The sequence below is a fragment of the Bombus huntii genome, unplaced genomic scaffold (genome assembly GCF_024542735.1).
Source record: "Bombus huntii isolate Logan2020A unplaced genomic scaffold, iyBomHunt1.1 ctg00000107.1, whole genome shotgun sequence".
In the NCBI taxonomy this organism is placed as follows: domain Eukaryota; kingdom Metazoa; phylum Arthropoda; class Insecta; order Hymenoptera; family Apidae; genus Bombus; species Bombus huntii.
Window position 1 is genome coordinate 153,613 of NW_026099360.1, and position 27,693 is coordinate 181,305.

The 27,693-nt window shown below is 33.5% G+C and overlaps 3 protein-coding genes, 2 long non-coding RNA genes and 1 pseudogene across 8 annotated transcripts in view; 4 read left to right on the forward strand and 2 right to left on the reverse strand.

Annotated features, from left to right (window-relative positions):
* LOC126876935 (omega-amidase NIT2-like) overlaps positions 1–27,693 on the reverse strand; it is a 62,273-nt gene that overhangs the window by 27,110 nt on the left and 7,470 nt on the right. The gene's annotated exons all lie outside the window — the stretch shown is intronic.
* Positions 1–27,693, forward strand: part of LOC126876936 (dual specificity tyrosine-phosphorylation-regulated kinase 1A-like) — a 58,976-nt gene that overhangs the window by 7,525 nt on the left and 23,758 nt on the right. The window lies entirely within an intron of this gene.
* On the forward strand, positions 42–2,386 carry LOC126876939 (survival motor neuron protein-like). Of its 3 annotated transcripts, none has more exons than XM_050639814.1 (5): positions 548–883; positions 952–1,040; positions 1,221–1,403; positions 1,529–1,643; positions 2,035–2,386. In XM_050639814.1, exons 2-5 carry the CDS (start codon positions 987–989, stop codon positions 2,295–2,297), a joined length of 615 nt encoding a protein of 204 aa, XP_050495771.1. In that variant the 5' UTR covers positions 548–883; positions 952–986; the 3' UTR covers positions 2,298–2,386. The 3 variants fall into 3 exon arrangements, with proteins under 3 accessions (XP_050495774.1, XP_050495771.1, XP_050495772.1); XM_050639815.1 differs by having other exon boundaries at positions 952–1,031; positions 2,035–2,383; XM_050639817.1 differs by lacking the exons at positions 548–883; positions 952–1,040 and adding an exon at positions 42–86 and having other exon boundaries at positions 2,035–2,312.
* LOC126876951 (uncharacterized) lies at positions 2,409–2,748 on the forward strand. The gene is made up of 2 exons (XR_007694631.1): positions 2,409–2,503; positions 2,572–2,748. It is a non-coding gene; the product is annotated as an uncharacterized LOC126876951 (long non-coding RNA).
* LOC126876948 (katanin p60 ATPase-containing subunit A-like 2) lies at positions 2,734–6,986 on the reverse strand (annotated as a pseudogene).
* Positions 17,468–26,445, forward strand: LOC126876955 (uncharacterized). The gene is made up of 3 exons (XR_007694634.1): positions 17,468–17,687; positions 26,207–26,345; positions 26,422–26,445. It is a non-coding gene; the product is annotated as an uncharacterized LOC126876955 (long non-coding RNA).

The window sequence follows — 27,693 nt, forward strand, 5'->3', positions numbered from 1 at the left end:
TCCTAACACAAGTGACGTATCTCTACCGGACACGTGCTCTTCGGGCCACACGTTTTATGATACAAGACCAGCAAAATGATCAATATGTAATTTTACATATCTTACATTTTTTCCAAATGAAATATTGTTTTTATTAAACGTTTAAAACCTCAGGCAACATTTATTTCATCTGATTTCAGTTTTACAAATATATATCTATAATACATATCTGTATAAATTACGGTCTGGTTATATCAAACAGGGACCGACACTCGCTAGGGAAAACTGCCCAAAAATTGAATCGTAAAAACCAATATGAAAGACAACAAATTTCTCGTTCTGCGGAACAAATAGAAATGAGCAGAGTATCTTTATCTTTATCTGAGACATTCAAAGCGTATCACGCATACGCTAAACCTGAAGAAAACTTTCTTGTCTTCCATGTTCATTTTTCCCTTTTCATTTCCATATAGAAGAAACCATATAGAGGTTTCTTCTATATTTATTTATATGTTCGTGATTGATGCTATTGACAACATACAACTAAGGGGAAATACGAATAGTAATAAATAGATGTATAATTCATTATGCAATTTTATAGAATTAAATCTTATTTATCTTCAGATATAAAAACTATATTTACCAGCTGAAACACTAACGCATATGCAGTATAATATAATCTACTTAACAATCTCGTTTTAGTTATAATATGTGATTAATTCTTTTGCTATTTCGCTATAAACAGTTTTTTGTGCATACAATATTTTTTTATAGTATTCTAATATATTGTTAGATATTGTAAAGAAAGTAAAATACAGTTATTGAAGTGTGGGAACATTCAATGTTAACCTTGCTTCAAAAAATAATCTTTCGAATGAATGGGGAATAGATTTTTAGTATTATAGTTGGTATAATGTCATCATTGTTTACAATGTGTTAGAGTTAAAGAAATGAGACAAATTAATATTTCAGAAGCAAATTCAATATTTAAATGATGTTATTTTAAAATGGCAGATGATATGAATGTTCTTTTTATACGAGGAAATGGAAACGTATGTATGGTAATGGAAACGTAATGGTTTTAACATTATTTTAGTACAAGATCTTAGCATAATAGTAATTAACAGTATCCATTACCTTTTAGTCAATTTTTGAAAAATGACATATATGATAATTTGCAATAGTTTGATAATAAAATACTTGTATCGATATTAATAACGTATAATTTGCTATCTCAAAAGGATACAGACACAGCCAATGATAATGTTTGGGACGATAGTGCATTAATAGAAGCATATGATAAAGCAATAAATTTAGCAAAAGAAGAAGTTATCAAGCGAATGGGAATGGATGTTGGAAATTCTCAACCGAAAGAAAACCTACAAAATCTTAAGCAGCCTAAACACGCAAGTAAATTACACAAGGTTGTGATTTTGATAGAATATTACAAATTTGATACAGAATATTATTAAATATATTGATTAAGAAGCAAATTATTTTATTTTGCTATTTACTTATATTTATTTGTATACACATCTTTTCTCTATAGAAATGGATCATAGGAGCACCTTGTCGTGCAATATACTCAGAGGATGGAGAAATTTATGAAGCTATAATATCAAAAATTTACGAAAACAATGGCACGTGTGTTGTAAAATTTGTAGGTAATACCTTTAGCATGATGGTTATGTCAATTAAGAAATGTACTAAAAATACATATATATATATATGAAGTAAAGGCTTTCGCATAGTCTATCACAGTGTCATTCAGCAGGTTCTTAACTCGGCAGGAGTACCTGTCAATGTCTATGGAGAGACCCGTGGGATATAGGGTCATGAACCATAAACATGCATGTTACTTATTGTTCATTATTAGCTGCTTGGAATATAATTCTCCTCATTAGACGAGTGATTATTACTACATATATCAAGGCAAACATTTATACATATACATTTATGCACGGGAAATTCTAGTACATTGCCTGTAAGGACAGTAACTGAATGTCACTCAGCCATTCTATTAAATGACAAAAATTTCTTTTACTCTGTGTTTAGGCTATGGTAATACAGAGAAAGTCGAGTTGAGTTCTCTTTTAGAATCAGAAGGTTTGCAAAGTCAAATAGCACAACAAAAGAAAGCTTTGGAAGAGAAATTCAATGAAGAGAACGACGAGACTTGTGAGACTAATTTTTCTACAAATGTAAATTCGAAAAAATATAATGTAGAAAAAATGGATTGTGCACATCACTTCATATCGGGACCATCTTTCAATTCGATGACTGATATAATGCCACCTGCACCTCCTTTACCACCATAATTAATGGCCGAGTAAGTACAATTTAAAAATTCTAATGAAATGCTGAATACTTCTAATATTAATAAGTAATTTGGAATAAGTTTAACATTTTATTTGGAAAAAAAAAAAATACGAAATTTTAATAAAATGTACTAGATTACCAGATAATGATACAGACGCACTTTCAAGTATGTTGATGTCATGGTATATTAGTGGTTTTCACACAGGTAATTATTTCATATAAGTATTTTATTGTATATTAAATTTTCAATGGACTATGTTATTTCTTTTGTAGGTTATTATCATGGTTTGAAACAAGCAAGAAACAATCAAGAGAACAGGAAGAAGTGTTGATTATATCAATTTTTTCAATAACAATATAACGATAATATAAGATATAATAAAATATAAAACTCATTGTATTTATTTACTTCAATTATTTGAAATAAAGAACAGCTTTATTTTCATATAAGACTTTATTTTTTTAAAAATAATTACTAAGATAAGAAAAACTAAAAAACATATTTTTGATAAAATACACTCACATATATATGTCGGGTTATCATTAGGATTTAAGGCGCGTAATGATCCTTCGTTTGAATTAGCCATTGTTTTACGAAACAGAGAATATATTTACGCGAATAAACAAGATTTTACAAAATATTATGAATAATGAGTTTAATAAATAATAAAATTAACAAACGATAAGTTTAACTAATAATTAGATTAAAGATTAATAAGTTTAACGAACAATAAGAGGAACGAATAATATGTCTTACGAATAATGAATTTAACGTATAATGAGATTAACGATCGATAGGTTTCACGAATAATGAATTTAATTAACGCTATTAACAATGTTCCGGGGTTCAAACGAATCCACGGTCAACGGGATAACTCTTTACTATGTGTAGAATAATTTTAAACACAGAATACAATTGCTGAGACACTCGGTAAATTGCTCGATGTATCACTTTCCAAGGCGATCACACGAATGAATATCTGATGAAAATCTTTTTCGCTATCCGACTGCATTTGTTTGTTATATGCTCGCTGGAAACATCGAGAAGGTTCCAATCGTTGTTGCTAGGCAATTTCTGTCAAAAGTTTGTTGTATACTCTTTGGAAACATCGAGAAAGATTCAAACGCCGTTACTAGGCAGTTTCTGTCTGGAGATTGATTCCTAATACAACGTGTGTCCCATTATATCGACATCTCTAAAGTACAATTCTATGCGATTTCTAGGGAGAACAATACAACCGATCCACACCTTCGTCAGGCAAAACGTTTATCCCGTGACCGTGGCTACGTTCGGCGACCAGTTGTCACCTCGAACTCACTTTCGCTTTCACAAATATCAAACAATTACAAATGACAATTGCTTAATTACAGTTATGATAAAATCTAGGCTAAAGCATTAGAAGGCTTCCTCAAAATTGCAAAGGGAAGGCTCCGGTTTTCCTTTCATCTCCGACATATATAATACAAGGATATAATACAACCGAACATTTTAAACTTAGCCTATAGCGTGTGCGCGCACACACACGCACACACACATGACACACACGACACACATGCGCGCACACACATGCGCGCATACACACATGCACACACATGCGAATGATTTCTCGAACGATAATCCATTTATTTATATTTTTCAATATCTGTCATTACGATTGCGTATTTATTTGTTCCGCGTATCATATTTATCTATTTGCATAACTGTAGGTGACATTTTTTTTAACAATTTTGCTAATATTTCATAACTTTTTAATTCATATTTCAAAGTGGTAACAGGTGTTTCTTTCTTTTCAAGTCTCCTCCATATCGGGCTTATTTCTAGTAGCCACGCTTGCTTACAAAGCAATTTTATATCTGCACAAGAATATCTTTCAGTACATTTTACTATGTGGTTTACAATATCTGTATTTTCTAATAAGTGGTTGCTAAGGTATAATTTGAATATACCAAGTCGAGCAACTTCATTGGGTAATGATACGTATATTTGCTTTTCGAGACGCCTGAGTAAAGCTGCATCAATGCCCCTAATAACATATTTACAATAAATATTATCGTTCTATTATACTAATAATAATGAAGGAATACTTCAAACAACACAATAACATATTTGGAATTTGGAGAAATATTACGATATTTTCTACTTAGAAAACATTGAAATAACGTGATATACGTACCAAGGGGAATTAGTTGTAGCCAGAAGAACTACATTAGAATTCTCATTAGACACTAATCCATCCAATCTAGAAAGAAGTTCTGATCTGAATCTCTTTGCAGGTTCAGACAATATACAGTCTCCTTTATTTGTGGCGATCCAGTCAATCTCGTCGATAAAAATAATTGTAGGCGAATGACTATAGGCAAGTTCAAATAAAACCTGTTCAGTTTAACAAATGTATTATTCATTAAATATTATATTCGAAATTCCTTAAATTCATTGCCTCATCGCGAATATGATATCATTTCGTTTTCCAAACAACTATTCTATTTATATATAAATGACGAAAAATAAAAATTTTATACCTAGAATCTCTCCTTCATAGACAAAGGAACAAAGAAACTTACATAGACAAAGCAACTTACACGTTATACTTCTCGGAATCGCCTCTCCATTTGCTGACCAATCAGCTGGCAGTTATGTTAAAAAAGGTGCAATGGCATTCTGTCGCGACTGCCTTCGCTAACTTCGTTTTCCCTGTTTTGTATATTTCTTGTAAACACGTACAGAAATGAAAAGAATACGAGTATCTTACCTGTACCAGGTGGGCCGTACAGCAAAATACCTTTCCATGGGGAAAACGGGCCATCAAAAGAGATAGGATACTTAAGGGGATACACAACGGCCTCCTTAACAGCGGTTTTACATTCTTCTAGGCCTATAACGTCATCCCAATGTACATTTAATTTGTTTACTACGATCTCCTGTGACGATACAAAGATATACAAAGATAAAATGGCGTCTTCTCTATATTAAGTAAGCGTTACGTAATTTGATATTTGAAGCGTTACCGAAATCACGTCATCGTCGATATACGTTGGACGATTTATCGACGGGAATTTTATCGTTTAAAAGCTTTACGATACGTATATTAATCGAAAATAACTTACGCATGAGACGTCCTCAGCAATCTTTCGTAATTCCGTATTATCTGAATAAAGCTTTTCAATGCATTTCAATATCTTCGATTGCATGGATTGTTCCATTGGGACGTTAAATAGCTCTTCTGATGAACGTCCATCACTCTCATTGGGGAATATTGACGTCACTGTCATTGCGAGATTAATATGATTCGTATTGTCATCAGTTATCTTCTGCTGTAGATTCGTCTCTTTCACAGGCTCACTTCTCGCTTGTTTACTAAAAGATTTGGCTTTTGTCTCAATACTTCTACAAACACTGGATCATATTGTAATACGATACGTTGAATTTGATACGTTGAATACGATACCGTTGAATAGGATACACGTTGAATACCGTTTAATATCGTTAAATAATTTAAATTCTTACGTTTTGCTTGCATTTGTCACTTCCCTCGTCATTTCCCTTCCAGTTATTTTCTTACACAATATGGGATATTTTTGAAATTTCATCTTGTAATAATTTTCATACTCTGCAACGATAATTTCCAATTTCCAAATCGATGTTGTCGCAGACCCGATGTTCGGGAGACAGACGAGCTTCCCGGAATAATACATCGCTAATGTCTATATACCTAAAAAAATGTAGTTTTTAATTAATTATAGTTTTTAACTGATTAAAAATATTTTTCGCAATGACTGAACACTATAAGATAACCATCAAACAACTGTTTTATCTCTAGGTAAGACGGGCAAAAGAATGTATTTACTATATAAATCCTCGAAGATAATTTCTTGTCTTCTGCTCTTTAATTTCCAATTTTTAGATGGATAAGAATAATTTGAATTTATATTTCATATATTTGTTTATAACTAGTTAATCTACATTATCGATTGAGTTATTCTTAACTACTGAATTACCGATGTCGAATTTTCAAATTTGGTTTCGCCTTCTCTTTCCACGATGTCCACTGATTTCTATTTCGATTGGTCACTGACACTATTCAAGAGAATTGGAACTAGGAATATATTTTAATTATAATATACTCACCCATTGTGTTCCAAATAATCACATACAAGGTATAATATGTTGCGATGACGTTCCGAAATACGACTCTCCTCCTAATATAATTATTTTTTCATTACAATAATATAAGTTTTTTCATGTAATTTTTTGTTACATTTGCGAATTCAACGAGTTACACATGATTTTTCATGAAACACGAACGTTAAAAATATTTGATACAGCCTAATTATAAAAATTGTTAGAAGCAAAAGTCATAGATACTATGTGCGAGTATCGCATGAAACGAACAGCTATTAAGAGAACTGCAGCAATATTACAAATCAAATAACAAAACACACACGTCTGTGACGTGGAAATTCTAAAATCTAAAATCTAAAATCTAAAATCTAAAATCTAAAATCTAAAATCTAAAATCTAAAATCTAAAATCTAGAATATTCCTTACCTTTTTTCGCAGATTATAAAATATCTTATTCATACTACATTGCATCGATAAATCACCGTTCATAGTGACACTTTCAAATCGCCTATCGTTTCTCAATGGATACGAGAATTTCCGTTTATTACTTTAAAAACAACCCGTCCATTACGTTTCTCTTAAAAAATTCTTTCAACTCCGTTGAAAACCGTGCATCAAACAAGAGACAAACGATTTGTTGCCATGGAAATGTTTGGTTCACACATAAGCAACGCACAAATATAATGATAGAATAGCTGAGTGTGTGTACTGTATAGTAAGATGGATGCAACATGGAAATAGAAAGAGAACACCATGTATAGATACTTCCTGTCCTTGTTTAATCAGGCATGCACACTAGTGGACACTGACGCTGCTCGTATACCGCTGTTACATATTTCCTGTACAAGCGCGCGTCGTTAGACAAGGACGGAACATCCTCTCTCTACTTCTCTATCGCGTTTTTAGTTCGCTCACGCGCTCTGTACTTATATCTATTACATTTCCACCATAAGCAGCGGCCGTGCAGTGACTTACAAAAGTTCCGAACGGTTCCATCCTGGGCGGACGGTTAATTGCGTTCGGTACTTCGAGACAGGAAGGTGAGTACAGAATCGCTCCTCTTAGTACTCTTATTAAAAGTGTTATCATCGAATATAAGTTTTTTCAATAAATTCTTATCGTTTTACAATCTTTCTAGAATACAATGACGTCAGCAATCGATCATTTTCGCGAATTTATTGTAAATTAATTGGGGGAATATCTGGAGTTCTTTATCGGTTTCGACTGTAAAATCAGCAACTATTCGAATTTTTCATTCATAATTGTGACGTTTTCGACTCTTCCGTTGCCAAGACCCCCTTGAGAGATTTTTGGCACGTTCCATCACCCTTGTTAAACGAGTGCACATTGGTGGATATATTGATTTTAAAAACCAATACGTGAACGAGGTTTATTATCTCACTGGAACAAAGAAATCCGTTTTATTCGCGAATTTTCCGTGTTTCTTCTTAATTTTCGTGAGTGTCTGGTGCGGAGCATTATTTGAATGAACTTTTCATCGTTCAGATTATATTTCGTTTAAAAAGATTGAAATTGATGTCGAGAAGAAATGAAACAAGGTGCTCGGGCATTCCATCGTTTCCCGGGGAAAGAGAAATATGAAAAAAACGGTCGTTCTTCCTTCTGCCATTTTCGTCCATTACCAAAATGGTATGACCCAAATGTCCCGGGCCGTGAATCAATCAAGCGAATTTTGAATAATTTTTGAATAATATCCAGTTAATAATTTGTGAAACAAATTAATTTCATTTTATTGTTGGAAACAAATTAGTTGGATTTTTCTTTCTTTAGCAGTTTTCGCCGGAGTTGACTTGACGTGCTACTTCAGTTTCCATCTTCGCTTCTCGAAACTTCCAACGTCCTTGGTGTTGGAGTCTCCTTGTCCAGGTGAGTACATAGCTTCTAGATACTCGTCGCTGTTCATCCTTACGAGCCTCTCGAGCTTTAGTTGTCAATTGTTATCGTTAAAGGAAGAGAAGCTCGCGACAGATGTTATCGAACAAATCGTTTCTTCTCGAAAAGTTCGAACTTGTTCGTTGCGTTTGAATATATATGGACGGACGCCATTTTTCTTGACATCTTCATGATTTGTCATGTCGTGAGTATAGCTTCTGACTACCACATGTTTGTGATTTAACCACTTGTGAAATTTGACCACTATACCGTGATAGAAAAATATTTCCAATGAATTATAAATATTTTACATTGTGAATTATAAATATTTGTTACAAATTATATCGTACTTGAGGTGAAAATGAACCATATATCTGCTTATGGAATACGAGGTAGTAAATCATTCGAAACATAATAACGATTAATTAAGCACATATACAATAACGTTTACGAATGAATATTGCGAATTATTGTATGGCTTTAATGCGGTATTTAATGTTTTGATTGCGGTCTTTGAAATGGTATCATAGGTGCTGATATAATATCGCGCGAAAAAGGAAAGACCAGTGGTTAATATTGCAGGTGCACCAGTGCGTTGCGCTCGTCGGGGGTGGTTTTGACGCCGGTGCCGAGGAGAGACGCAGAACGTGTTCGATCGACCCGCGAACGTAGCCCGTGCTCATACTGCGACAGAGTTCGTTTCAGTTAGGCTCAGTCGCTGTTTGTCCGTCGACAGCGTATAGTCGCGTCGGCCTACGATTCCTTTTTTCTTCTTGTTTCTTGCGAACTCTCTCGCAACAGCCGTTCTATACGTACGCCGCCAGTATATCGCGTGATCATCGTTCCCGTTGCTTCCCTTACCCTCTCACGTCCTTCGAAGAAGACCACCCTTTGGTTTTTCCTTGTTTGGAGGGAATTCATCGCTCGGACACATGGACTGCGAAGCACGAGGGTTGATCGAGGCATCAGCGTGATGTACTTTTCAGGTTTCATATTTTCTCTATGATACTTTCTAAGGAGAATTTGAAAGATATACATTTTTAGGAAATAAAGGTTTTTATGGAGTCATCGATAGGTTAGAATTTAATTAACTCTCTTATAACAGGTATTCCAATTTTTTAATATATAAATTTAGTTTCCTCTATGGTGTTAGAGAACACAATGCGGGCATTTTATGATATAACGAATATATTCGTATATATTTTAGTTTATTCATTCGTCAAATTTCCCTAGTAGGCCGGCCTGCAGCTCACATGCAGCACTTAGTAAAAATTTGTTTTGTTAGAGGTTGGCTATTCTTCTTGCTATAAGAATATCGTGAAGTCATATCATATGATAAAGCACCTTCTGAAAGCTAGATGCTCGATAACGAGCCTAATGATTCTCGGTAGTTTGTAATGTCAAGCTTTGAATTGGCGAGATCGCTCTGCTGTCAAACGGCCGTCCAGCGGCGACCACATTCTTTAACCACGTTCAAGGGGTATATCACGCTACAGAAACCATCAAAGGGTTTGCAAGTTAGTTGCCTTTTAGAAGTGGGGCAGTTGGTTGTTACATGTAATCCGTAGTTGCTGGCTGTTCTCCTTAGTCGCCATACATCATAGAGACGACAGTTATAGTCGCCAGTTGTCCTTGCTAATGGTTGCTTGTTGTCGCTAGTTAGTTCTCGTTATCGTTATGTATTCCATCAATCACGCGAAATTTAACGTATGGGAATTTATTCTTCTTTATTCTTTCTGTAGGGAGATTTTTTAAGACGAGGAAAATATAGAATATTTTAAGACGACGGTAAGGTTTGAATTTAAGTAACTGTTTTATGATACAACAAAGTGGAAAGACGATTTAATTTTATAAAGTTTAGGGTAATTTTTTAAAAAACTTCGAATTTAAAAGATTCAAATAGATATCTTAAACGTAATTAAACCCTCCATATCGTAAGAAATTAAATGAAACTGCGCAACAAAGTTGATACATTTAATGTATTATTTTAAACATTTATTTAAAAACATTTATTTAAAATTTAAGTGTAGGCGTCGACGCGCGCGCGCCATTCGAAGCATTTGTCAGTTCGTTACATCTGCGGTAAAAGTTGTAACTACGAAGAAGCTTAACATATGGTGCGTCTCAAGACGACAGTAAAAAGTATTAAGAGATTTTTCGAGATTTTTTCTTTTAAGTTTCCAAGTACTTTTTCTATTTAACTTCTTTTTTTTTTTTTGTTGCATTTTCTAACAATATTCGATAAATAGAGACGAAATATGACAGTTCTTAGTTCGGGGATTTATTGGTTCGAAAGTTACTTGAAAAGTGTTTCTGGAGTTCGTGCGGTTAATACTTTTAAACTTTTACCGAGTACGACTTATTCCGTATGGCTGGACAAATCTTTGTTGATACTGTAAGCGTAACTGTAAGCGTCCGGATATTGTCTTGTGGAGATAGAAAAATACACGAAGTATTGATTGAACTACATATTTTTTTAATTCTTTTTTAATTCTTTTAGTTCTTCATATATTGATAATAAAACGATATTCCGCTACTTTGAGCACAATATAGTAATGTTTAAATAAATAATAAAATTTACGCATTTCGTCTTCATGCGTCGATAAGAAAATGCAAAAAAAGTTAAAGAAAGATGATGCGCAGACGCGAAGTTTAGTCAGCAATAATATTTAAAACCTCTAAAATATATTGTACACATTTATTTGCAAATAAGCTCAATGAAATTGAACTGTAACTGTGTTTCCAATAATGTCTTCGATGTATTGCTCGCCATTATGTCGGATTAACAGCTCTAAGTGATCGACCTTAATCACTAAATGTCGGCCGTGATTCAGTGGTATAGCTTTACATATGACGGACATCGCAGGCGCTTGTAAGACGTCCATTGTGAAACGTTTCCAATAGCACCGTTTATGCACCGTTTATGTGATGGTGAAATCTGAATATATATATCGCTGAAATATATATCGCTTATCACTTGAGTCTGACACGATCGTTTTTAAATAGAATCACAATTTTTTATTCTTTACAAAATCAGTCTTTAAAGATTATGTGCAAATAAAATAGATAAATAGATAAATGGTTGTAGAAACTTATAAAACAGATATTACAAGTATATCTAAATAAATGATATATTTATAAATTGTAATATTTGATCTAAAGTTTAAATAAATAAAAGAGATACTCGTGACTTACAATAAACGTATTTTTTTTTTCAATTTTTAAACAAAGCAAAAGTGGATAACAATTTTTCAAAATGTAAAAATCAACACAATGGTTGGTTTCTTTAATTAATCAATAACGTTTAAAGTTAATTAATGTCCAGAGTGGTTTGTACATTTTGTATTTCGCCGTATTTCAACGTTCGATGTGTAAATAGAACTTGATGCCTGAAATATCGAAAAAATAATTAAATCCGATCGTTCCGTCGAATTTGCAAATTGTATACTCGTGTAAAATCGAGTGCGCTTGTGTATGCTGATACGAAAAGTGGTAGTATATTTTTCTTTTTTCGATTATCGTTATCACTTTTTGTGTGGAAAAATTAATTCCGTGAAATGGAAGTGCAATCAATACGGCTTATCACGAAATAATAGCACAACGACGGTACATATTGGTATTGACGTCAGCTTCACAAAATTTCCCGAGTATCGCGGTCGACTATTTGGGTTAAGAATTCATTTTCAAGGTTCTACAAGCACGAGTATCTTATGGATATGAAATTTTCAGTGTACATTTTAATAACCATATTCCATATTGCATGCTGCGGTCCAAGAAAAATCCGCAGTTAATATTCTGCTAATCCCTGCTGCTTTTAAAGACCATAAGTAGTCGTCCGTAAGGTTTAAAAGATTTCGAGTAGATTTGTATTACGTATTTTATCTTCTAATTTTTAAAGAGAGGATCGTGTTTAATTAATTGAAAATGACGAAACTGTAATGGGACATTATTATCAAATATTAAACGTGGTTCCATTGGGTACTTTTATGGTCTTTGCGAGATATATATGCATTATACGTTGCTATTGGCAACGCGTAGCGATGAACGATGGAGAGCAATACCTTCGTTATCTCGTCTCGGTTGTGTACATATCAGTAATGCACAGTACTCGTACTAAATATCTTACAAATTCCATACAGATTTTCAGATTAGTTTCGAATAATACCAACACGACCATGATAGTCACAGTACAGTATTAAATGGTGCCACTATGCATAATACACTCCTAAAATGTTTCTACAAATATATTTGTCCGAATATTTTTGTCAGCTACTATATCCTAACCACGATTTATTAAACAATATATAGATTTAAAAAAGAATATATAACGACATTACTTGTTTAGGCTAGATTGGTTTAACTTGTATAGTTTTAGTAACTGTGTAAGATCAAACAAGAACTTATCGTTAGTTTGGCGAGATTTGATTACACGAAGCAACATAATTGCTTTGAAACTCAGGACAGAAAACAATGTCAACCGGTAGACGCGTTTGTCTGGTGAACGTGTAACGCGTGAATAATAGATAGCGACAATCACGCGAACGCTAGTTACAGCTGACTTGGCTTACATTGTAGCATTCAAACTAGAGTATACGAGCCGTAAGCACTATTGAAAGTTCAAAGGCCGACTAGTGAGCTTCATCCTATCTCATTTTTTAATCAGGCGATGGATCGACGAATCGTATTGATTTCGAGGATTATTATAGTTCTGTGGAAATTTTAAAGCGCGGTTTGTCTAATCTTGTCTCGTTAGCTACAGACTCTTTGGCGAGCAGCCTGAAACTTGATCCAGTTTCGAGAAAATGAAAAATTCGTTTCTTCTCTTTGCTTCCCTGTTCCTTCTTTCCTCCTTTTTCCCTTTTTACATCGCGTTAAGACCCGTTAAATAATATTGACTGCCGTGGACGCTGGCTGAGAAGTGCACTTTATAACTAGCTTTAAAATCACTGACGTCGATGAGGACAAAGGTAAGTTAGAGGGTCATTTATCTGAGCTGGTGTTATTCGACCTGAACTCTGCAGCTTTTCACAGTTTCTTTCGTTTTTCTTTTAAGAGCAGAGATGTTAACTGGTCTCTTGTTACGTGTAAGAAAGTACGTGTATGTACTAAAGCTTATTTATCACCAATTGGTTGCTCAAAGTCGAGATATACATACCTATATTATATTAATACGTTACAGAAGATTACGCGTTAGTTAGCTTATGAGAATTTATAGTGTGTCACAGATCACAAAAGCAGAATGACTACTTTTTCATAAACGATATATGTATATGAATTGAAAGTTTAACTATTACGTCACATACTTCTCTCGATAAACGTCGTCGAGTGCATATTGTTAAAGAATATTAGCCATTTGAATTCAATAGTTTCGAAGATACTAATGCTTCTGTGAAGTTTTTGCAGGCTGTTAATTTTTTATTCAGATACTACAAATTTTAAATAACTTCGATTAGAAATAAAAATCACATTACATTAACGCGTAGAATGTAACGTAACGTAGATAATGTAAATATAAATTATATTACAAGGAAACAATACGGTAATTGTAGGTAATGTGAAACATTCTGGTTAAAATTGCATCCTTTGAAGGCTAGGACACACAGTACTTACGAAGTAGATTAAGTAGCAAATGGGGTACTTAAGAAAATTCATGTTGTCATTGTTTAATAAACATCTTCAGCTAATAGCTTTCTGCAAAAGCTGGTTTAAGTTATGCTAGCTTATTCCTTATTAATTGCAATTATATTGTTCGTATCTCCTAGAGGATTAACAATCCATTTTTATAATGGATAATAAAAGTAAATTCCTATTAGGTTGTCCCAAGTTTCTTTCGCTTTATAAAGAAATGACAGTTATGTTATTCTATATTATTTTATATTAAATTGGAAAAGTGCTAAAATATTTGATAAAAATGTTAAGAAATTCTGATATTGATTTAAGCGTATCGATTTATCTGCTCTTCATATTTGATCAAACAGAAATTGTTAATTATGATTTCCACTTAAAAGCGGATTGCATATTATGAGGATAAATTATCAAATTCATCTCTAATATACACATTAGAGAATCATTCATAGCCGTAATCCTGTTTACCGCTAACATTCCTGGTACTCAATCATTCATTAGGAGACTGCTCTAGCCGCACAGAATACACCTGTAAATAATTAATCGCCATTAATATTCCATCGACTTTTGAAAATCCCTCATGTGATCTATTTCATGCGATGAGAATATGTATAAATTGAGATTGCGATCGACCATCCTCAGTCGGATAAATCGAGTGATTCAAATTATAACACAAAAAAAAGTTAAAACTAGTTACATTATCTTTTTCAATTTTTATGTATTATTTGGCGGAAGAAACTTTGGTAATTAGTAAGTAAAGTTCACCTCCTTAATGTTAATGATTTTAATATGTTATTAAGCTCAAAGTTCTAAGGAATTTTCTATATATATATACATATACATAACTGTGTGCGTATATATATAATATACGTATAACAGCCAAAGTTCAGCTCTCAAGTGTACGCAAAACTTTTATGTTCATTTTACGCTATACCAGTATGTTTCATGAATTTGTTTGCTAACAGTATCGAAACAAATAACAAGCAGAGGACGAGCTATTCATGAATTGTTTTGCCAGCGTGTACGCTCCCAATATTTTCTATTTGAGAAAACATACTTGTTGCTATTGCAACTACAAATATTTTTACAGTCGACGCTTTTGCCGTGAATCATTGGCTAACATGTAAAATCGAGAAAAAACATGGTTTATTGTGATGGAAATGTGGAAAACCGCAAAACCGATATAGAAGGGAAAATAAAGGAAAGGAAGGTAGGGATAAGTAGAAGCTTGGGGCCAAGTTTAATTCACTGAAACCGAGCTGCTTGTATTATCACAAAACAAAATTGCCAGTACGTCATTTCCGTACTCTCGTCCTCGCGAAAATGGTTTTGCTCGTGAAGAAAAAAACGAAGAGACAGGGAAGAGAGGAAAAAGCAAACGGAGAGCGCTTTTAAAAAGCTGGCGAACCGTGTGTTACCACAACGAGACACGCGGTGCTATTTGTCGCTTTAAATTGTGTCGCAACTCGTTTTTGAGATCTTTGCCAGGGATGCGTTAAAACACGCTGCAAATATATTTCTGGCTTTTCTGGGGTTTAACTGAAATATGACAAATAACGTTGTAAAACATATGTACTTATGACTTACAGAGTAATTGAGTGTACAAAATATAATAGCCAGCGATTTAGGGCTTTAAAAGATCAAAAGAAAAGAAAAGAAAAGAAAAGAAAAGAAAAGAAAAGAAAAGAAAAGAAAAGAAAAGAAAAGAAAAGAAAAGAAAAGAAAAGAAAAGAAAAGAAAAGAAAAGAAAAGAAAAGAAAAGAAAAGAAAAGAAAAGAAAAGAAAAGAAAAGAAAAGAAAAGAAAAGAAAAGAAAAGAAAAGAAAAGAAAAGAAAAGAAAAGAAAAGAAAAGAAAAGAAAAGAAAAGAAAAGAAAAGAAAAGAAAAGAAAAGAAAAGAAAAGAAAAGAAAAGAAAAGAAAAGAAAAGAAAAGAAAAGAAAAGAAAAGAAAAGAAAAGAAAAGAAAAGAAAAGAAAAGAAAAGAAAAGAAAAGAAAAGAAAAGAAAAGAAAAGAAAAGAAAAGAAAAGAAAAGAAAAGAAAAGAAAAGAAAAGAAAAGAAAAGAAAAGAAAAGAAAAGAAAAGAAAAGAAAAGAAAAGAAAAGAAAAGAAAAGAAAAGAAGAAAGATAATATGTTGCGGCAGTTTAAGTCGATCTAAGAAAATAGATAACGGGAGGGGGGGGGGGGGAGGGCAAAGCTAGTTAATCTGGAAAGAATCCAAGCGTCAATTTCAAGCATTTACAGAGAATCAAGCGGGCTGGTTAAGGTCGTGAGTTGAGCAATTATCCCGCGTTAGGTTCAATCAGGTTAGTCCCACGCGAAATTGATCCAACCATGCGAAAACGAGTGTATTCTGATTTCTGTTGCAGATATTTCTGGATTGTTGATTTGTTTCCGCTTGTCATCGAAATTTTTTACCAACAATGAACGTGTACGTGAAAGCAATCATAATTGCGGTAATCATAATAGTGTGGGTTCTTCTTTATATTTTCCAGTTTGTAAAGATTGGTAAGTTGATACTGATTAATTATGCGATCGAAATCCTATATAATGGCTACAAAAAATATTTGCATCATTATTCTCGTTTCCTAATGAATCGCTGTTTTAATCAAGTTTTATATTGCATCAAATTTCTGTAGTTACACGAAAGTACTAAATTATAGAAAACTTGATATACACGGATTTAATTAATTGATAAATTAGCCAATATATAGGCATTATTATTTATTATATTATATATTATAGGCATTATATATTAGTAATGTATATATACACTTTTGAATTTTAGCCTTCTTAGCCTTCTATTCTTATATCCTTTAAACGTCATTTCAAGCTACAAGCTACTTTAACTCAAATAGCTCGATTTCAAGTTCTAACGTATACTGTAAAGCACACTTGCGAAGTGAAACAGTAAACACGATATGAAAACTCTCTCCCCAGTAAGAAATCGAATATCCAATTTCAATCGTGCTTCATCGATGAAGCATCAATGCTACGTAAAAGCATCGTGGCAGCCGCAATGCGGATCCGTTGAACAAAAATTTCCTGGCGCGATCGTTTTCGTAACGCTATTAGCCGTTTCAGTATCAGGGATGTTTTAAAAATCCGTATCGGATTGTACCATGAAGCGCAATAGCGCTTCGTTTATTTATTTACGAGAAGTGCCGATCAACTCGATTGCACTGCTCTTTTTTTTTTGTCGAAACATACCGTTCAACGCGTTCACGCTTCACTTCATCAGCTATATCAGAAACGTTACACTAAAGAGTCAAAAGGTTGCCAAATATTCGTGCTTTACCTTTTGTTTGTGTGACGTTCTGTAATTGGTTTTCCAATTCAAGAGGTAATTTATACATTAGTTTTTTCTTTATTTGGTTTACGATTATTTGAAAGAAAAGTAATTACGAGAGGAAACTCTGATAGACTAGCGGCAAGCTACGTTCGGAACCGAGCGCGTTGTGAATTGACAATCGTAACCAAACATCGCGACACAGTTCACCACACTACGTGTACAGCATGATCACGCTGAGTGGCGTTGAAACGGTTAACGTAACTGCGCGTACGACCGTCGAATGGCAAAGATATTCAAGCTGAGAATCGTTTTCAGATGTTACAAACAGCTGTGTTGACTTTCAAGGAGAAACCATTCGACATGATCTTACGTTTGAGCCGGGACCTTCGGTTTGCAGTTTCTGCACCTGCTATAATTCGAGGCTGAAGTGGTGCCAGTCGATCGTATGCAACCCGCCCGTAGTGAGTATATGCTCATTACTTAAACACTTAACACAACCAGAGAGAAACTAAAGCACACCGTTAACGCTTGCACGCTGGTCGTTAAAGCACATGCTACGCGAATAGGGTACACAACGATTCATCTAACTTGCCTTGAATTACTTTTACAAAGAGAAACATGGACAGGAATAATTTTTTGTTACGAGTCGTTTAATTTATTCGTTCGTTAGAACGATTGGTCTGACAAATTCAAAGTCTTGTTCCGTATAAATATTTTTAAACAAGTACGTCATAAGCTTTGTATATTTTTTTTATCGCAACGAAACTGTTCAGAGAAATGTTGAAATTATTAATTACAAAAGAAGACATTTACGTTGTAAAAATGTTAGCGAAAACATTTGTGAAAAAGTTACTTTGTTATAAATTCTACAAAAAGAAATATTGAAAATCACGCGCCATTTATTCAGTTGCACGTATGAAAAGTATTTTGCATTCGCGCAAAAGAATCCCTTAAGGATACATATTTTATAATAATTGGAGTGTCAAAGTTATTACGCGGATTGGCGTATACGTGCCTTTTAATGAAACTAGGTTATTCATTTGTTATTCGTTCCTAACTTTCAACTTTATGATTTTTGCGGAATAAAATTTTATATTCCGGTTCAGTTTATAAATGATTCATTTTGAATTTAATAAAATTAGAGTTACAGCAGTGCAATTTAATAAAGAACAAATAATCATTTGTACTTTATTAAAATGTTCTTTTAGCGTCTCGTTTTAATATTTCTCTAATAATATTTTGTTAACCGTTATATTTAAATGAAGGTTTTCAAAGCAGAGACGTACTTTAACGTAGGAAATGGACGTACATTTATAATGAGAATTCAGAAGCAAAAATATTTCATACAAAAATAAATATTCCCCATGTAAATAGGTGTAAATAGCTACGTTATGACTTTTATATGTATCTAACGTTTTTCCATGCAAGCTAACGTATATTTGCTTCTTCGCTTCTTCGCTTCTGAGTAGTAAAACCTGGCATTCATGCGGTTGATAGGTAGTTACGCGCTGACAACGAAAAACATAAAATGAATAAAAAGCATGAGCCATCCTATAAAAAAAATAAAGCTGCTTTTATCTTTCATTATATATTCGTCAGAATATTGTTAATAAATATTTAAGTTCAGATTTCAGCTTAAATAAATGCATAGGATTGGACATTTATTTATATATGTATCTGTGAACGCTTTTTGACATAAAATTTTTATAACGACTAAAATGACATATTCCGATATTAAATTAATTTGATGAGAATAAAAACTGAATTTTTTAAACGAGATTTTGTATGAAGTTACATTTATTGGGAAAAATTCATTCTTTTATAATATGATAAAACGAGACTCATAGTCTGTATAAATCATTTCATGGAATATTATGTGTATGTACATGTGTTCTACGCTTTTATTATAAAAATGCTAAATGAACATAACGATCAAACGCATCGACAAATGCATTGAACATATCGATTGTTATTTTGAAAAATTGATTATCTTTTATTTGTTTCGAACTACAAATTGATTGAGACATTCGTGTTTGCTAAATTGCGAATTTAACGCAATGAAGTCGTCTGAATCCCTTGCGAGCATGTAAATATAGCGTCGAATTAACAGGTCAATTACTTGAGGTTGGAACTGAAAGAAAGAGAAAGATGGAGGAGGTCTTGCCTTTGAATGCTGGACACTTCTAAAGCCCACAGTTCGCTGAAATTGCCAGAGAATTCAATTAAATGGCAAATTAAACCATTGAACTGAATCTGTTTCCAATCGTGAGCTTGGAGGTTCTACCCTTTGAATTTTTAAACCAGTCACCCTTCTTTTGTACGTATGGTAACGAATATAATTCATAAACTAATGAAGTGTGTAATTCAATTGAAAGCTCTTTTCACTGAATCCAGTTTAGACTAAGAAAAATGATATAATAACGAAATTATCAATTTACAATTTATAGAGCGTATACTTTATTCGAAAGTGAAGTTTATTACTGCAAATATTAGTTGGCTATTTATAGCCTGTTTGAAAAGGTGATTTAATTTCGATTGATTTTCGATAAGTTTTTGTTGGTTTACTCAGGTTAATTAATCTCCAATAAAATAGAAATACCAATCCGGTAGTATAATTGCTTTCTTGCTTATTACCTTTTTACTAATTAGCGATGCACGATTCCAGACCAGTAAATATTTTTCCATCGGGAGAAGTCAGGTCGAGAGATGCAAGATTTATACGCTCGTTCTGTCAGTTATCCCAGTGTCTGTTACGCGATAGAAAATGAACGAACTGAATAATAAATGCATTATCGGCATGAAGATTGCTTGATGTAGGCCACCGCTTTTTTTTCTATCCTTCCGATACCATTTTTCTTTTTTTTTCTTCTTTTTTTTCTTTTTTTTTTCTTTTTTTTTTTCTTTTTTTTTTTTTTTTTTTTTTTTTTTGCGAAACACTTTGCTAGTCGTGAGAAGCAGCAATTCGGTAATACGAGCGGTAATACGAGCGGTAATACGAGACAAAGCGATTCAGAACTCGAATTCATTTGTTGGAACGACGCCATGGGCAAAAGTAGATAATGGAAAACTTTCTTCCAAAGACCATTTGATAGCGCCGACGTAATCAAGAGTGTGACGATATTGCCAGAGACGTTTCTGCAAATAGAAGACTAACTTATTTACGAATTGCCGTAACACGATTGCCGCTGGTAGTATGGTTAGTAATCGCTTTATTGAATTTTCGCTTGATGTGACATCGTCGAGAGTTTCTAGCGAAATTCTTCTCCCTGTAAAACTATGTTTCTACAGCAATGGCTGTAATTTTCGAGTTACCGTTTGCGAAGAAATCTTTTTCTTTGTTACGTGTAATAGATTATTTTTAAGTTTTAAGTTTTAAATTACATTGGTAACCTTCTATAATTTATTACTCGAAGGTGGTAATTTTTTCTTAAATAGTTTGTTTTTCCTATAATTTATTATAATATATTTTACTACAGAATCCTCAAAAACATGATGTATGTATATATATCCTGAAATATTATCAGTCTATTGTCAAGTTATAGAACATTATGGAAATTGCCAATTAAAGTCATAAAAAACAAAAAATAAGGAAGTTCGTTAAAATATGTGATTTTCCAATCAAGATATAGAATTTATTCGAGTAATATAGATTACGGTAGAGATGGTGACGGTAACAATGAGTGGACTGATTCTTCGTGCGAAAACAAATTGGAAGCGCAGAGCGATGTATTGTTTCAGCGAATATCGATTTTAAAGCACGGTTTTAAAGTACGTGTGCGTTTGACTAGGTGTGTTAATTAATATTGCTGTCTGATTTTCGATATGTAAATACAATATCTACATATCTTTAAACTTATGATAATTGAACTAACAATTATTTTAAATTTAAATTAAACATGATAATTGAACTAACAATTTTTTTAAATTTAAATTAATATTTATCCTTTTAAATGCAACAATTTTTTTTAATAATAATTTCACGCGTAAGTCAGCTGCGCACATATTTGATCGTTCTTTAAAGCTTGAATCTCTGCGAAGAGAAAAAATCTTTCAACCAACAAGAACTGGTTCTACGTTTTCTATCCATTTCCTTCCAGATAAATCTCTCTCTATCTAAAATCCTTATTTCCGTATTTCCTTGAAAAGGTTAAAGTCGTTTTGTATAAAATCCAACGTAGAGAAGAAGGAAGATCCGCAAAAGATTCTTTCAGCTTTCCCTATGTTTGAGCTCGAATCAAAGCAATCCTATTCCCAATAGGGTGACTATGCGTTTAACTTCTCATAGAATCTCTCTGATTCCGTGTGATACCTTCGGTGTTTTTGAAGTATGTAATTGATGTCGTAACGTCGACGCTTTGCAGTGCGAATTCAATTTTGAGTTGCAATTTCCCTGTTTGCGTGGCAAAAGCATAAAATCGATAAACACGTTTTCTTTGCCGATGGCGCACTGTAAATATAAATATTTGAATAAATATCGCGAATTTCATGTTGCTAAAAGATTTATACTATTTATTCGTAAATAACTGTTGGATATGTTTAAGTTGAAACCACTGCATTAGGTCTTTTTTCTTGTTTAAAATTATTTGTATTGGTAAATTGAATGAAAGTTCTAACATGTAATTTGTTCTTCTCTTATAAATAGTTTACGGAGGATAAAGCGTGGGTAACTCACGACTGTCGCGATCATGACACTATACATACCTATGTATAGCACGTATACTAAGCTAACTAAAATAGCAAGTCAGAGAAATGGAAACTTAGGAAAATCTAAAGGAAGATAAAACGTTCGAGCCTTGCCAGGAATATAAGATGCTAAGTAATCTTCCTAAGTAATCTCCTCCAGCTTTTTCTAGTTTGATCAATAATTATTAGTACATGTTAGGAAAATAAATAGAATTTTTGTTCTCAAGCGAGGTATAATTTAAATTTTGTATGTACACAAAAATGTTAAATATCTGTAATAAACATGGTATAATCAATTTTTTTACATAAAATTATATTGTATAGGCTATTGTTATTTAAACATTTTAAATTGGATGAAGGAAAAAAATGACGCAAATAAAACGTAGGACATTTTAATTAAAGAGACTAATATAGAGATTTATCTACTTAACTGTGATTAAATCATCTCCACTTAACGCTCTACCTCTTCTATTAATTATGCTTCGTTAAACTATGATTACAGAGGATGGGTTTTTTGATAAAATGACATTCTGACAAATATATATAGATCGATATATATATAGATATAGATAGACAAATATATAGATTCTTACAACAGTAGTTATGAATGAACAGTAGTTATTGTATCAATTCCGTTCTTCAGAAGCTTCATTTGTGAAAAGACAATTCGCCAGAATATGGATTCACTGTAGTTATAGCTGTAGGATTTCAATCTAGTTGACAGACTTGCTTTACGTAGAGAATATCTGTCTCTTGTTCTACCTTATCGCGATTCTCTCCTCATCTTATACGCTTTGTCGAGCAAAGTAATATTGGCATATATCTCGGCTCTGGTTACAATCATTAGTTTCCGCCTAAACGGTTAGAATCACATAGCTCGCGCTCTACTCTCGTTTATTCAACATTCAGGCCATATGGTCGCATGCGACGAGTTTTATGTTAATTCCGACCGATTACAATACCTTTCTTTCGTTTACAAGGAACGACGAGACTGGCAGTTGCGTGATTTCCAATGCAAAAGCCGCGATATCTGCACGATAACCTAACCTCAACCGATTTTGTTGTACTATTCTTATGTGGACTTCGTTTGTACCACAACTTCGTCGTAACAAAAATAGAATACGTAGAACACGGCATTCCGTTATGCGATATTGTCGATTCCTAACATCCGAAAAATCAGAGATAATTTTTTCCCTACAGTTGTACATTTGTGTGAAAAATTACGAACGTAAAGTTGTTTGGTGCATGCACAGTCCTCCCCTCCCCTGCATTTGCGTGGACATGCTAGAAAGATTCACTTTTCCACGGTGAAACTGTATGAAATGTATTATAATTTCATTTTTACAAAGGTCGAACATCCTACTATGCATAAATTTAATATTAATATAAGCAGGTTTCGTGTTAAGTATTACATCTGACGTATAAGCACACGTGTGTACGAGCCTTGGTTTTAAATGTCTTATAGTAGACACCGAAAAGATTATTCAGTTGGATATCTGACTCAACATCAATATTTTACTAGGAGATAACATGTTAAGAACACGTTGGTGGATGGCATGGGAGATGATGAATGAAGACATACTTCTGTGAGATACATAAAATAGTAGTCAGAACGTATTTTGGCGCTTGGGGACAGCAACAGCTGGTGATACTGTCATACACCTCCATTTATAAACTTTCGAAAATCGATGTGACCTTCAAACTTTAGTGTATTCTGTTTCACAGCACAAAATGTTTCCGAAACGTACGTTTATTGTTACAATGAACTTGACTAATGGCTCTGAAATACTATCCTTGAAAAAACAATGGGGGAATTGGAGCAAAAAAAAGAAGGAAATAAACAAAGACCTTGTTGGTTCGTAAAAATAAAATATGCTACAGGAAAAACTTTTTCCAACGGATTGAGATGCGACGAGCTTTAAAAGCTATGACGCGAATCGAGCGTTTGTCTACAAGAGCGCATTTTCGGTGGATATATAGATATACATGTATATGTGACGAAATATACTAAAGCAATATTGACCCTTTGTCGCTGAAAGTATCAAACTACAAAACTTCCTTTCAAATTTTCAGAATAAGGAAATCAGGATCATGATAAATAATTGGAACATAATTAAAAATAATATATCTTCTCTATAAGATAATGAATACATTGGTTCATTTAATTTTTATGGATATTCAAACGCTTCTGTGAAATAAAACGTCAAGATTATAGAGTATAAAATTCATAGCTATGAAATAACTAAAACTCTGATGTATTATTAAAAATATACGTTAGGTTGTATGTAGTGATACATACAAAGATTACATGTACAAACCCATAATTAACACAATGCTACCGCAACCATTCTGCAATCTACCTTGCCCAAAACACTCTTCCAGTCACCTCCAAACTCTTCAATTCTCTCCACCTAATCACCCACAAACCATTCACAAACATGCAATTCGACGATTGATCTGTACAATTGATCGATTTCTTTTTACTACAGCCATGCAGAAAATTTCGCCTTGGAAAAGAATGTTGTGATTTCGAATGTCTGGATCACCTGAAGAACGTTACCGGAAGTGGTAAAATTTATGTCCTTGATTATGATGAATCCTCCAGCTCCTCGACTCAGCGACAAACGCTACTCTGGGTGATGAGCGTAATGGTGCTATTGCGGCTTGTTTAATTTTTCAACAAGGATCCAGATGGCGCCGTTGACGGAATTCTTTCGCTATAAACGTCAACGATCAACATCAGCCATCAGGCAATTTCATATTTGTGACTTATTTCTTCTGTGTTATTTCTTCTAATTTTATTGTTAGTTCTTCAATTTGTATTCCAAAAGATTGAACTCTTTTTACGTGCGTGTGTGTTTTTCTTTTTTTTGTAACTCGTCGAGTTGCAATTCTAATTTTTGCACTTCCTCCTTCATGTCCTCTATGTGTTTCTCGAACTCTTGTGTCGTCCTGTCTTTGTCGGAACATTCTACTTGAAGATCAGCGAGTTGATGCTCGGGATCGTAATTCAATTTTTGGTCGTTAGCAGTAATAAGCTCACGTAACTTCACTTTTGAACTTGATCTTGTTTGGTCTTGATTGTGTTTTCGTGGTGCTTGTGGTGTTCTAAAAGTAATCGTCACGTTACTTGCATTTTTAGTGCACATTGATACACTGCACTCTGCAGTTCTCCTATTTTCAAACTTGCTTCATTTAAGGTAACTTTATGAATTTCCGATTGATGCTTTAACATTTGATGTAAGCCTTCTATTGCTGTTTCACGTTCTTTCAACTGTTCATTAAATTCGTTGTTTAGCATATCCACTCGAGAAATTCCGAGTTCTTGAGCATCGTTTCTTCTTTTAGAAATTTGGCCTATTTTCCCTCGCCTGCTGCTACATGTTGCTGTCATTTTATCAACTTCTTTCTTCTTTTTTTTTCTTTTTTTTTTTTTCTTGAACTTAAAATCTTGATTTAAGGTTTGTGTTTCACTATATGATTTATTATTATTAACTAGTTCAACATTATTTTCAGTAGATTTTTTTTTCGCGTGATTTTTATACTTATTTAAATAGTTTTACACGAACAAATGCATCGTACGTCAGATATACCATTTTTAATAAATTGTCGCCTTTACAACTCGAGTTACCTCTGAACGAGTCGCATGATTGATCAATAAGCCATGAGTAATTATGCAAATTCAGTTTTTTTTTCATCTATCTATCTGAATATTATAACAAAGACTTTACATTGAATATTTTATTAAAATTGTAAGTTTTTCATAAACGCTTCAAAATCCACAGTCTATTGATCAACTCCTCTATCCTTTCTCTTTCTCCTCACTAAAATAGATAAATTCCTAATGTAGTTTGTGGATAATATTTCTTTTTTTTTTTTTTCTAAAGCAAATCACATTTATCATCTGATATATTTTTTTAAATAATTTCTGTCTGTACATTTTCTTCTTTTCCCTTACTCCTCTTTCTCTTTCTAATGAATTCTTTTTATTCCGTAAAATAGTTTTTGTATATTCAATTTTGTTAAGTGCAATCCTTATTTCTGATAACTTACTTTTATTAGATAATTCTTGTGAATCTTCTACTACATCTTCCATATCATTTTGAGTGCGGCTTCTACCTTCAGTAAATTTAATATCTTGAACCGTATCATTAATTTCAATAGCTCTTTCGGTATCAAGTAAATCGCACTTATTATTTAATATACCTTTTGAATTGACTTCTGTCTCTGTAGTTTCTTCTTCTGTATCTTCTTCGAGTTTTCTTCGTTCTTCTAATCCACCTTTCTCATTTTCTAGGATCTTCCTTGTTGTTACGCCGCCTAAAACATCTGCACGCCAGCCCGCGCCAGCTCGCACCACCGGACAACAACCAGCCTGCGTAACGTCACTTCGACCCTCAATAAACCTAAGGACCCACCATAACTTTCACTTCCCTGTAGTGTTTCGCCATGTGTCTTCAATCCGTTTGTCTTGAAGAATTTCTAAAGCTTAAAAATATTCTCGAAACACAGTCGGTTTTTAGAGAGGTCCTTGGGTTTATTAGACGTACTTAAAACACGGAGAAAACGGGTATGCACCCATTAGGAAAATCCGAATAGCCCTCTAATAAAACAAGCTATGTTTTCCTCACGCACACAGTCATCTATCCACCACGATGGTAGGAGACTTCCTACTCATCCCTTCGAGCAGTAGTGCAGGTCATGACCAATCGACACCGCGGTTCGTTACCCTCACTTTTCCTAACGAAAGTGGGGACAACGAATCCGCGTTCTTTAGGCACAGGGGCATACCCACACCGAACTTTTCTTCTGTATTAGAAAAAGAGCGACAGTCAGTCTAAAAACTAACGCCTAACGCGGCAGTCTACACATAGCGCGAGAGTCGCATACTTTACGAAAATCTTTTGTCGGTTCTCGGTGTTGTCGAACATACATCTTCTCTCCTAAATATATTATAGTGCTAAGTACATTAATACATTAATCTCCATTATAAGAGCCCTGCTCTAGCGTACATATCTATCACATCTTCGTGCGACAAGTTGTTAACTATTTATTTCTCTACGTCAGTGTAATCTGTAAAGTGTTGGAAATATATAATTTATAATTCAGTGAATCACAGTGTTATACAAACTCAATCACCCCTATTATCTCAACGGAAATCAGGGGATCGATCAATTCGTGGTGTCGATTGATATAATCGTACGACCCCCGTTGACGTCTCTCCTCGCGGTTACGTCTCCCCGCAATTGGTCGGAATTTACACTTGTATTTTCATCTTCTTTAACTTCGACTTTATCCGATCTCCTAGGTCTGCCTCTATGTTTCGCTTCATCAGTTGCTATTACACCCGTTACTGCATTATCATTTTCTACAGATTTATACCTATCGCTATCACTAGCTGTGTTCGTTAAAAGAACTTCCCTTCGTTGACGAACTTATCAGTTGTTTCGTTTTCACTATCTGAAATTGATTTTTGTTTAACACCTCTTTTTTCTTCTTTGGCAAATTTATTTTCTACATTTTCCGATGCCTTTTGTTTATTAATTATTTCAGACTTGTCTTCGATTAATTTCGTCTTTAAAGCGCTTCGCAAAATTTTATTTGTGTTTGATTGTCTGGTTTGATTATAAACAATTTCTTCAAATTTTGCAGCAACATTATAACGACTGCTCCGTTTACTACTATCTAACATAGATGGAGATGGATTCTTGTCATCTTTATTCTCTAAAGACTTCTCTTGTGTATTAGCATCTAAATTTCTCGACATAAGATCTGCTGAAGTTT

Bases quoted from the DNA above. Each gene is read 5' to 3' on its own strand.
- LOC126876939 (XM_050639814.1), top strand. From the start codon at position 987: ATGGCAGATGATATGAATGTTCTTTTTATACGAGGAAATGGAAACGTA. The intron at 1,041-1,220 runs GTAATGGAAACG...CTATCTCAAAAG, and splicing joins GAAATGGAAACGTATGTATG to GATACAGACACAGCCAATGA. The intron at 1,404-1,528 runs GTTGTGATTTTG...TTTTCTCTATAG, and splicing joins ACGCAAGTAAATTACACAAG to AAATGGATCATAGGAGCACC.